The sequence below is a fragment of the Hibiscus syriacus genome, unplaced genomic scaffold, assembly GCF_006381635.1.
Source record: "Hibiscus syriacus cultivar Baekdansim isolate YM2019G1 unplaced genomic scaffold, ASM638163v2 tig00110776_pilon, whole genome shotgun sequence".
In the NCBI taxonomy this organism is placed as follows: Eukaryota; Viridiplantae; Streptophyta; class Magnoliopsida; order Malvales; family Malvaceae; genus Hibiscus; species Hibiscus syriacus.
The window spans coordinates 27,523-39,301 of NW_024062857.1; the positions used below are offsets into that span (position 1 = coordinate 27,523).

The 11,779-nt window shown below is 34.3% G+C and overlaps 1 protein-coding gene and 2 pseudogenes across 1 annotated transcript; 2 read left to right on the forward strand and 1 right to left on the reverse strand.

Annotated features, from left to right (window-relative positions):
- Positions 1-186: 186 nt before the first annotated feature.
- On the reverse strand, positions 187-2,682 carry LOC120139805 (tryptophan aminotransferase-related protein 4-like). The gene is made up of 5 exons (XM_039154933.1): positions 2,342-2,682; positions 1,227-1,527; positions 848-1,131; positions 490-767; positions 187-426 (listed from the first exon to the last, which is right to left on the reverse strand). Exons 1-5 carry the CDS (start codon positions 2,644-2,646, stop codon positions 215-217), a joined length of 1,380 nt encoding a protein of 459 aa, XP_039010864.1. The 5' UTR covers positions 2,647-2,682; the 3' UTR covers positions 187-214.
- A 4,065-nt stretch (positions 2,683-6,747) lies between these two features.
- Positions 6,748-7,745, forward strand: LOC120139850 (annotated as a pseudogene).
- Positions 7,746-8,151: 406 nt separating this feature from the next.
- LOC120139830 lies at positions 8,152-10,059 on the forward strand (annotated as a pseudogene).
- The last annotated feature ends 1,720 nt before the right edge of the window (positions 10,060-11,779 follow it).

Here is an 11,779-nt window from a genome sequence, read left to right on the forward strand (position 1 = left end):
GAATATGAATATTCTTTAAGTATTGCATTAAGTATCAACATATGCATATCTACAAGTTCAATAGACATGATTCTTCCTTAAAGAATACAGGTCTAAAAGGTTCATTGACATTAACCCTTTCCCTATCTTTAAACACTAACAAAGGTCAATAGGCTGCATGACCTCTCCCCAATAAGCAATCATACATTTGATCAACAAATGTTGATCTCATCCTTCACGTAGTCTGGCTCCCGACTTCCTCCGAGACTAATTTTTGTAATCGTTGTATTAATATATCGAAATCATCTTGGCTTCGAACCAGGCTGAGTCGAACATAGCGATCTTTCGAACCAAACACATTTCCTTGACGACCAATGATATTAGCTGCCTTGAGAACTGCATGACAATCATTATCTTCTTCTCTCTCACATTTTACCCATGCATAAGCTGCCATACTCATAAAGTTAGAAGACATTCTATTCTGTATGATTGTTAATAATCATAAAGTACCTGGTGAAAAGTCTCTGATTTTACAGTAAAAAATGCAGTATTGAGGATTAAATTTCTGAAGAGAGAAGCGGTTCGACAAGGATAAGGTCGTGACCAGTCTGTCCCATCTCATCTTCATTGTCCGATATCCAAAGTCGAATATTTCAGTTCCTTCTTCTAGGACTGCTTTCAAAAGCTTAAAAGCTCTTAACTGAGTGTCTTTGGAAACACCAAGGGAATTGAGTTGTATGTGTATTATCATTCTGTTGAACACAGTTTCATCCTTTATAATTGCCCACCTGTGTAAAACACAATAAATATGTTGATTGCATCATTCAATTATGCTATTCTGTTTCACAGATTGGAGCTAAATATCTACCCGAATCGGCTGCCGGCATGACCGGTAAGTTTCGAAAGCGTAAACACCATGAAATCTTCATCTGCAGGAGCTGGAATTGGTGTAAAATGAGGCCAGTAATAAGCACGATCATAGATTGTTTTTACATTAGGGCCATCAACAATCGCTTTGTTCAATTGTCCATCAGGATTATTAGGTGAAGTTACAAACTCAATCACATTTGCTGAAGTATTCCTCCATGTATGATCATCTCCTTCAAACTCGAATTTTTCCGAATCGAAATATTCCACTTGATTCTTATAGAGCTGTCAAAAATCAGTTCGGATGCAAATCAGTGACGATGATAATAACAGACACGAGTGGGGAGTACAATATAGGTGTGCAGGGTCGGGACACAGACCGAGTAGTAGGGGACGGAAGCGATGACTCGTGTAGGCGACTGTGATGAGGTGTTTTCGAGAGACAATGCATAAGCCGCCGCGTTAAGGATTTGGGTTGATCCGGCACCGAAAACAATGTATCTGTTTCGAGTGACTGCGTTACTGACGAATGCATGTAGTTTTCGGATGAGGCTTTCGAGCTGCGACGAGATCCAAGTGTTGTCATTGTAGTTGTAGCTCATTCGATGCCACCCTGATACTACCAGTGCACTACTGGTTGAATGCTGCATCCAAAATGGTTCCAGAAACAATGGATCCCCGCTGCATATCAGAGTTTGTCCATATTTTAAGCAAAGATTGGCAGCCAAGATTACAAAATTTTATGTTAAGGTTATGAATTACGAAGTTATATTAAAAATTTAAGGACATGAAATTACAAAATTTGAAGAGGTATAAAATTAAATAATCAATAGAAAATATAAAAAGAAAATATCTAAATTATATAAAAATTTAAAATTTTTAAAGAATGCGACCGCATTCGTACCGCTCTTCAATTCATCTCTGATTAGAGTCTAGTTATATTATTACAGTGCCTAAAGCTGCACTGGTATGAATGATAATTATATACTTTATATTCGATAGTAATTCCTTTTATGCAAATACATGTGAAATAGCTTAAACAATAAATAACATATTATGAATATACCGTGGAACCCACTCGGTTCAAGTGGATTCAAGCAGGAAAACCAATGAGCAAATTATCACTGGAAACAGACTCTTTCACCTTTACCATGCCATGCTGTCTTGTCTTGTCCAGAAACTATGTGGTTTATCCACTTTCATCCAATTTTATCTTCTACATGTATTTACCAGATGATGACTCAAACATCAACCCTAAATTAAAAGATTAAACTTCTCAAAAAAGCAGGGAGAAAATTAACAGGTTAGTTCAAGTAGTAAACAACTTGATATCGCTTAAGCATGTCTTGAATTCAAGATCTTATATATGCAGAAAATCTCTGTTGGGAGACTTTCTCAAGAAAAAGTCCGGATGAAAAAAGAAGAAGAAAAAGCAGGAAAAAAGAGTGTTGTGAATTGTGATCATATCATGTGTTGTTTGCAGAAGAGGGTTTACCCATCAGCGTTGGCAGTGCAATGAGGTATAAACTCAGAGCAGTTAGGCCCCGTATAACACGTATTGCATTCACAAACCGGTTCATTTCCATCACCGAGCAAGCCATCCAAGTAAGCTCTTCCATGCCCCGAACAGCCAATTTCCGCCACCGCTTCGGCTTCGGCCGCTGCTCTCGAGCTCCAATTCAGGAGGAGGGACGCCCATTCACCTCCCACAAAAGTGTTGGCGATAAGAAACAGGTTGAGAAGTACAGAAAACAGCATCCATGAAGGGTATTTGGAGCTCAACAACACTTGCTTCACCATTCCTTTGTTTTCTTTTTAGGCTACCGGTCTTCTTGGAGAATCTCCTTTCTTTTTTTGTTATTATATAATTATTGCTGTAGGCCATGTTGATGTAACCGCCATACATTTGCAAGTGGATAATGGCTTTTCCATTCCACCAATGGGATAGCTCTTTAGATACAAAAGAGCAATTCATACATTCCAAGTATTTTTTATTGAAGTTATTTGTTTCATCCGAAAAATGAATTCTGGAAAATGTTTTTCCTTGTGCAAATCAATATTTTCAATAAGAAAAACATCGTAAATTTCTATGTTATTTCAAGAAAATTTTATCGTTGAGCTAAAAAAACGATTCACTTTTAATGAAAATAGCGTATACGTTCACTTGTAAGGAATAATAACATACACATGTCGCTGGAAATGAGCACCTAAGTTTGTAGCATTTAGTTTTTCAGTAGAAGTGCACATTTTCAATAAATTTCTTTTAGTATAATAAAATAATTACTTTCCAACGTTATCATAAATATCATTTTATTATATATATATATTTTTAGAGTATTTTAACCTTAAACATTTTAATCTTTAATCAAACTAGAAATTTTTATTGGATGAAAATCATTAATTGGCTAACAATCAATCCATGTTGTTGACGTCACATTTTTTTTTTTGCTTATATTCAATTATTGAAATGATATGTAACACGTCACTCAAAGTAATAATGTGGCATGTGTCACGTTACTAAAGTGAGGAACATATTCTACATCGACAATTGAATATTTGTGACATTAATAACATATGTTGATCGTTTTTCAACTAAGGGTTTCCATCCAACATAATCTGTTTTGACATCGAAATGTTGGAGGCTAAGATACTCCCTTAAACGAATAATGAACAAAATAATCATTTATGAAATTTAGGGTGATTTTATGATCATATAGAAGACAGAAGGGAAGATGGTAAATGTATGTTATTATTTATTTTATAATTTTTTAAAAAAATATTATCTGACCGGATCGGTTACCCAGCCAGACATTTCTCGGGTCGGATCCGGGTCACAAAATTAGTTTTTTTCGGGTAAGTGGTTACCCGAGTATCCAGTTAGGTTTGTATATATATATATAATTATTAATAAATTTATGTTTGGATATTGGAGTATGTAATTTGAACATTTAAATTTGTGTATGTTTTTTAAATTAATAATTTAAAAATGATAAAAAAACGAGTATCCGAGTATCTAAATTACGGGTACTCGTAACATTCAGGTCGAGACACAGACCGAGAAATCAACTACTCGAAAACTCAGGTACCCAAAACTCAAATACCCGAATTTAAACACCCCTAGTTTAAACAAGGAAGGCAAATAAATTAATATTATATATTTATGGTTAATGATGAACCATGAAGTTTAAGCACACAAATGGAGACAAACTTCCTACAGGCCTATCTTCTTCAATTATGCATGTCACTGCCTAGCTCACCATGAAAGAGAAAGAAAAGTACTAGTGCTTAATATATCATCACTCATCTCTAAGTTATATATATATGATAATGTTGAGATAAATATATTATTTAAAAAGTCTTATATTATAAACAAGTATTTAAAATATATCATCTTTTTTGTTTAAGTATTTAAAGTATTTTTTTAGTTAAAATAAGTATTTAAACTATTTTTAGTCAAATAGATATCTAAATTATTCATTCTTTTTCATATAAGTTTTAAAAAGTTAACAAGTAACATTAATTAAGAAATACTTTAAGTACTTAAACAAAAAAAAGATAGTATACTTTAGGTATCTATTTTAACTAAAAAAATATTTTAGATCACTGTAGGCCAAAGATAAAAGATATGGTCGTCTTTTGTATTTGATCCAATTTAAGTCGTAAGGGCAAGCCGTTGGTGTTTGCTGGTATCATGCTTCCTAAAACTTCTTTACTTTTCGGTACTTGAAAATTTTCAAAATCGAATGATCGAAAATCGAGTGTTTCATTAAATAAAAATTTTGAAGTGTGAACCCATTGGTTATGGTTAGTTAATTATCGAATTAACTTCTCTAGGAATTGATTATGAGGTAATCAAATTTTTTGAATTAGCGTTGGTGCGATTGAATTGGTAATGAAATAGAATTGATGAAAATTGGGGGTCCTTAACGGATAATTGGAACAATATAGAAAAGAGTGGGATGTGTTGGAACCAGTTTCCACCCTTGATTTCCCTTAATATTTTGATGGTCTAATGTTAGCCCTTGATATTGTAATTAAGGGGATTAATACCTCCTTAAATAATGCACGGAACCTCCAATTAGAAGGAACGAGAGATCAAAACTTAATCAATAAATAAATGGTACAGTGAGATGAGACATTAATTTTTTTTAAGTAAAGTTAGAAATTCAAATTATGGCGACTGCAAATACATTCAATTGAGTTGAGAAAATCGTCCTTATAATAAACCTCTTCGAAACTTGATTTGAATTAATCTATTGAGCCACAATCAATGATCCATGGTAGAATTACATGCGATGAATGTCAAATGGTTTGTGAAAAACGAGGGAGTGTACTCAAGAAAGAATGGTTTGTGAAAAACGAGGGAGTGTACTCAAGAAAGTTTAAAAAACATTCATTCAATTTTTGTTGATGGACTTTATAGCAACTTTTAGTATTGGTGGTGTTAAATACATAATAATTATGGTTATTTGTAATTTGTATGTTAAATAGATATGATTGTATAATAATATATTTGACTCTTGACAAATCACGTGGACCTGCCAATAGTCATTTCAGGAAAAAATGATTGGTCGATGAGTATGAAACTTCAAAGTTTATGATCAACGAAGGGAAAACTTTTTGAGGCCTCCTCTTACACTAAAAACTTCGATTTTCGACAGAATTGTTTGCGGGAGAAGTTCGGAGAAAATATATCACTAAATTTGTTTATATTCGTTAAAATTTAAGATTATATTTATTTTATATTAAAATTATGGATTCATGTTTGTTTATTTAATATTTATGAAAACAAACTGTTTAGTATTCATTTGATATATTTGTAAATATTAAAGAAATATAAATTTATTCATGAATAAAAAATAAATAAATCGTAAATAAATGTTATTTTTTTAAAGTCGTGGGTGTAATAAATAAAATCCAGTTTTTGTTAAACTCATTTATTTCGTGGTGAATGAAGCTTTATGACAGCCCAAGTAGGTTTAGCTTAAGCCCAGTCTGGAGCGTAATTTCGGATAAAACAATGCCCTTCCTCTTTTCTGGTGAATCATTCCTGCAAAAATCACCGTGATTCTCTATTACACTCTCATCACTCTCTTTTGTGGGAAACTCCTCTCTAATCTCCTCCAGGTAGGTCCCTTCAATTCTCTTACCTCTCTTGTTTTTCTTCGTCGGATCCGATCAATTCGGCTAAAGAAGGTAATCATGGCTTGAACCTTATCAAATATAGTCTTTAGGATGGTTGCTTCTTTCTTTTCATTTGTTTTCTTAGTTTCTTGATTGTTCGCTGTACCGGTTGAAGAAATTTTTGACAGTGTGAGATTTGCAGAATTAAAAGAGCGAAATTGAAAAGGAAACCCCTTTTCTTTTCCTCTGTCTTCTTGAACTTTGTTTGGATAGATTTCTGATTAGGGAATATGTATTGTCTTTAATTGTTGATCATTTTTCTTGGTATTATTCAACGACGGTGTTATGGAATTGAGGGCGGTTCAGTATTGCTGACTGCTGATGACAGTGAAAAGTGATCTCTAATCCAATAATAATCAATTTACTTTTTTTTGTATTTCATTTACTGACGTAGTTAATATTAATAAAAATGGCTTAAAAGGGGGGGGGGAGATGATAATTTCATTCTTTATTGCTTCTAGATCAAAACCAAATAACATTGCTGGATCTTGTTATTGTGTGTTGTATTATGGATCAACTGATGGTTGTAGTGGTTGATATCTTAGGAATTTGCTTGTATCCTTTAAGTGAAAAATAAAATTGAAGGAATGAAAATCATATTGTTCTTAGAAGCCATTAATAATGTTCACTTCGCAGATTGCTATCCGTTATGCTGAAAAAAATAGTAACTAATTTGAAGAGTCTGTGAGTGGGTGTTTTCTTTTCAGATTTTCTTGAAGAGAAGGCAATGTCAACTGGAAGAATACCCATTGGTGTTATAGATGCAGGCGGCCAGTTCACCTTCGAGGGCGTGATGCAGTTTGCTGCTATTGTGGTGGGGGATTTGTTCAAGAATTAGACGATATGATGAATATTGGTCCTATGGATTTTTTTGGTGATGAAGATCGAGGCCAGAGGTTTGGTCTCCTGGATGCTTTTCAGTCTTCATGAGGCAGCATTGGCCGATAGAAATTTTAACCATAATGTCAGGGGAAGAGTAGCTTCAGTTCCTGAGCATGATGCAGCACTTGGTCCTTTGTTGATTTTTGGTGATCAAATTCCTTTTAGATTGTCTGGGCTGGTGGGATTGAAGCCCTTTTCAACGGGGTTCCTGGAATTGGTTTTAGACAAGGAAATGCTGGAAATTATTATATAGGCCCTGGATTAGAAGAACTGTTTGAACAGCTCTCGGCTAATGATCGGAGGGGGCCTCCCCCGGCATCCCAGTCTTCGATTGATGCAATGCCCACTGTTAAGATAACTAGGAGGCATCTTCATTCTGATTTGCAGTGCCCTGTTTGCAAAGATAAATTCGAACTGGGGTCTGAAGCAAGACAAATGCCATGCAATCATATGTATCATTCAGATTGCATCATACCATGGCTGGAGCAGCACAACTCTTGTCCTGTTTGTCGACAAGAATTGCCACCTCAAGGATCAGGCAGGAACCGCTCAAATGGTCAGAGTGGAACTACTTCCAGTGGAAGGGAGAGCAGACGGAATCCATGGTCTTACATCTGGCCATTCCGTTCATCGAATTCTAGCTCAAGCTCTAACCATAGCCACAATGAAGGTGGTGGAAGCAGCCCTTCTGGTGTGCATGAGAACAATCATTATCATTCGATGGGCTATAGTGGATGGCCTTTTGACTGATCATGTAGGTTTCTTTTCTTTCTGTTGTATTGAGTGTGTAAAAGTGATTTGAGCTTCATCCAACAAAATGTTCAGATTATCTTGCAACGTGGCATGGTACTATCAGAGCTAAACTTCGTTTGCTCAAACTAATCTGCGAGCTTTGACATTTGAATAAAGTATATAGATGTGAGGTTATAGGTGTCCATGTTGCTTAAGCAAATATAATTCTATTATTATGGACTCAATTGCATACTTTTTTATATATCAAACATCGTTTTTATAATTTCTGGTTAGTAGTTTAACGGAGTAAAATGAAAATACATTTAAAGAAACAGGTAAATTTAGTGACGTAATTGACTGCATTTAAAGTTATATGACTAAAACTGAAACAACTCTACAATTGGTTGAATATCCAATCCAAACTAGTTTACTCGAATGGACAGCGTTTAATGATTATAACAATTAATTGTTTTTATTTGAATAGAAATGAAGATCAACACAGCTTAAAAATGTCTCGGAAGTTTTAGCCCAAGCTTCCATGGAAGCCCAAGTTACTTTAGCGTTAGCCCAGTTTCAACTGTAATTTGGGATAAAAATGATGCCTATATCCTTCCCTTCCCTTTGGCCGAAACACAGATTCTCTCTTGGGGAAACTCCTCTCTGATCTCCTCCAGGTAGCTCCCTCTGATTCTTCTACCTCTCAGATTCGTTTACTATTATGTTTTTTCTTAAACGATTTCTAATGAAGAAAGAAACAAGACAGCTCGTCTTTTTCCTTGGTCAAAGCCGATCAATTTGAGCTAAAGAAGGTAAATGATTGCTTCTTTTTTCTTTTCATTTTCTTCCTTAGTTTATCGATGTCATATTGTGTATATCTAAACCCTTGAATTAATCGACAAGGATTGAAAACAAGTCCTTTTTTTCTCAGCCTTCTTGTACTCTGATTGGGATTATGTTAGTTAATATAATAGGGGAGGAGACATAAAAAGATGATAATTTAATTCATTTTTCCTTTCAAATCAAAACCAAGTAATATTGCTGGATTGTGTAATCTGTGTGTTGTATTATGAATCAATCAATGATTGTACAGCATAATATCTTTGAAATTTGCGTCTACTTTTAACTGAGAAATAGAATTGAAGGAAAGAAAGTCATATTTGTTCTTTTAGTTCTTTGAAGTGGATATAAGTCAATGATATTCACTTCGCAGATCTGTTATGCTGAAAAAAAAAAGCTAATTTGAAGAGTCTGCAAGACTATTTGAGGGCTTTCTTTTCAGATTTTCTCGACGAGGGAAGGTGATGTCACGGGAAGAAATACCCATTGGTGTTATAGATGTAGGTGCCCAGTTTTTCTTCGAGGGCATGATGAAGTTTGCTGCTATTGTGGAGGGGGATTTGTTCAAGAATTGGACGAAATGGTGCATATTGGTCCCACGGATTTTTTTGGTGACGAAGATCGGAGCAGGAGCTTGGTCTCCTGGATGCTTTTTCAGTCTTCATGAGGCAGCGAATGGCCAACAGAAATTTTAACCATAACATCAGGGAAGAGCAGATTCGGTTCCTGAGCATGATGTAGCACTTGGTCCTATGTTGATTTTTGGTGGTCAAATTCCTCTTAGATTGTCTGGGCTGGTGGGGTTGAAGCTCTTTCAATGGGGCTCCTGGAATTGGTTTAACACGAGTTATTCTGGGGATTTTTTATAGGTCCTGGAGTAGAAGATTTGTTTGAACAACTCTCAGCTAATGATCGGAGGGGCCCTCCTCCGGCATCCCAGACTTCGATTGATTCAATGCCCACTGTTAAGATAACTAGGAGGCATCTTCCTTCTGATTTGCAGTGTCCTGTTTGTAAAGATAAATTCGAACTGGGATCTGAAGCAAGACAGATGCCATGCAATCACATGTATCATTCAGATTGCATCATCCCATGGCTGGAGCAGCACAACTCTTGCCCGTTTGTCGACAAGAATTGCCACCGCAAGGATCAGGTAGCGGCCGCAGTGACCGCTCAAATGGTCAAAGTGGAACCACTTCCAACGGAAGGGAGAGCAGACGAAACCCATGGTCTTTCATCTGGCCGTTCCGTTCATCGAACTCTAGCTCAAGATCTAGCCGTGGCCATAATGAAGGTGGTGGAAGCAGCCCTCCCGGCATGCATGAGAACAATCATTATCATTCGATGGGCTACAGTGGACGGCCTTTTGACTGAGGTGTGTACATCATGGACTTTGCTTCTCTTTCTGTTCTATTGTGATTATGATATAAAATTACTGGGATTGAGAGTGTGTGGATTGAGTTCAGTTTCATCATCCAACAAAATGTTTGTGAACGAGTCTTTGGGGCTTTCTGTGTGTAGAGTACTATCAGAATCGTATGCTTTGTGGCTTGAATAAAACAAAACAATTTATTTGTCTCTAAAATTGCCCGATAAATTGATAACTTCATTGAAAGTTAATATTTTTAGTAATTTAAATTTTTAATATTAAAAATTATCGCTCTTATTATTTAATATTCATGTATATATGATGGTACAATGTATTGTTAAATGTACCATCCATTATGTATTCATGAACAAGTGTCCTTTATAACGACATGTTTCAACTGAGAAGATAAGAACAAATACTAGAAAATTAGTTCCTGAATAAATAAAATTATTGTTTGTTTTGTTCTTTCATTGTTTTCCTTTTTTTACTTAAATATTTATTTATTTATAAGGAATTATTATAATTACTTTTTATAGGGAGCAGAGATTACTTGAGATTGAACTCAAGACTTAATATTAATTAGGATTGAAGTGATATCTCTTATTAGCACACTACAAATTTTGTCCACATATAACCTCACAAGTTCCAAAATTTTACTATTTTTCAATTGTTAACAATTATGTCATTTTGCATGAAATAAGAAAACTCAACGATTAAGAGATGATTGTTAGTCTTGGAGATCTCGAATTTGAGCAGAATGTCTATAAGAACGTTCTTTATCAAATAATTGAAAATCTTTTAAACGTTTATTATTTTATAATTATAATATATTAATGTGACCAAAATCTAATCATACTTAAGAATAAAATGATTAGGATAGAAACGTGACAGTTATTTAAAGGATTTTAACTATCCAAAGTTAGATTAATCTAAAAGTAAATCCATTCTTTATTCATGAATTTTTGAGTATTATTATTTATATTTAAATTAAATATTATCTGATAGTGATAGATATTCAAATTCTAAAAGAATTAAATTCAAAATTTAAATCATATGTCTAATATCGTATCTTCTAAAAGTTGAATGACCGAGGTTTGAATCTTTTAAATGTAAATATATTTTTCATTTTGTAATAGAGTAAAATTCTTATATTCAAATTTAAAATTCATATAAATATTGGAGGATGTATCTGTATGCTCTCTGAATTCTCAATGAATAGTGTTTTTATTTAAGTATGCCCTTTAAAAATTTAATTCGTATTTTAACCTCATTTTCTGATTAATGATTGGATTAACACCATTTTCAATCACTTACAACAAAGGTGTTCACTGTTTTTGTTTTGCTTAAGTATACAAAAGGTGTCTAATGTATGCCCGTTTTTTCAGTTCAGTGCTTAATATTTTTTTTCGTTTCTGTTTGGTGTCTAACGTTATATTTCATAACTCAAAATTGGTAACGTTGTGACGGACCGTTAAGTTTGAGCGTTAATCCATTAAAAATGTCACGTGACATTTTTTGTTGGAAAAATTAATAAATAATTGAATAAAATTGATGTCTTTTAATAATAAGTTATGTCACTTGATGAACAGACTTATTATTTGGTATAAAATTACATCAATTCAATTATACCTATTAGCTTTTCAACAAATCTCTTCATCAAAAGGTCATAACCTTTTGATTAATTTCCTCTCCCCTATATAAAGGTTAGTTGAGGCACAATCTTAGACACAACTTTGATAGACAACTTAGAGACAATTTCCCAAACATTGGAATAGGAAAACTCTTAGAAATACCTTCCAAATTCTTTCTTTCCGGTGATAGAGAAAGGCAAGATTGTGTCCGACTGATCACTACGGTTGTGCTTACTATTGTGATCGTTTGTTGTTGTATCCTGGGAGACCGATTCCAACGTTACTCAAAGCACTGAGG

What these genes read in the sequence shown, in the direction of transcription:
- LOC120139805 (XM_039154933.1), bottom strand. Translation starts at nt 2,646, where the DNA reads ATGGTGAAGCAAGTGTTGTTGAGCTCCAAATACCCTTCATGGATGCTG. An exon ending in CTTCCGTCCCCTACTACTCG is followed by an intron (nt 1,132 to 1,226) that starts GTCTGTGTCCCG and finishes GATTTTTGACAG; the next exon opens with CTCTATAAGAATCAAGTGGA. An exon ending in CATGCCGGCAGCCGATTCGG is followed by an intron (nt 768 to 847) that starts GTAGATATTTAG and finishes TGTTTTACACAG; the next exon opens with GTGGGCAATTATAAAGGATG.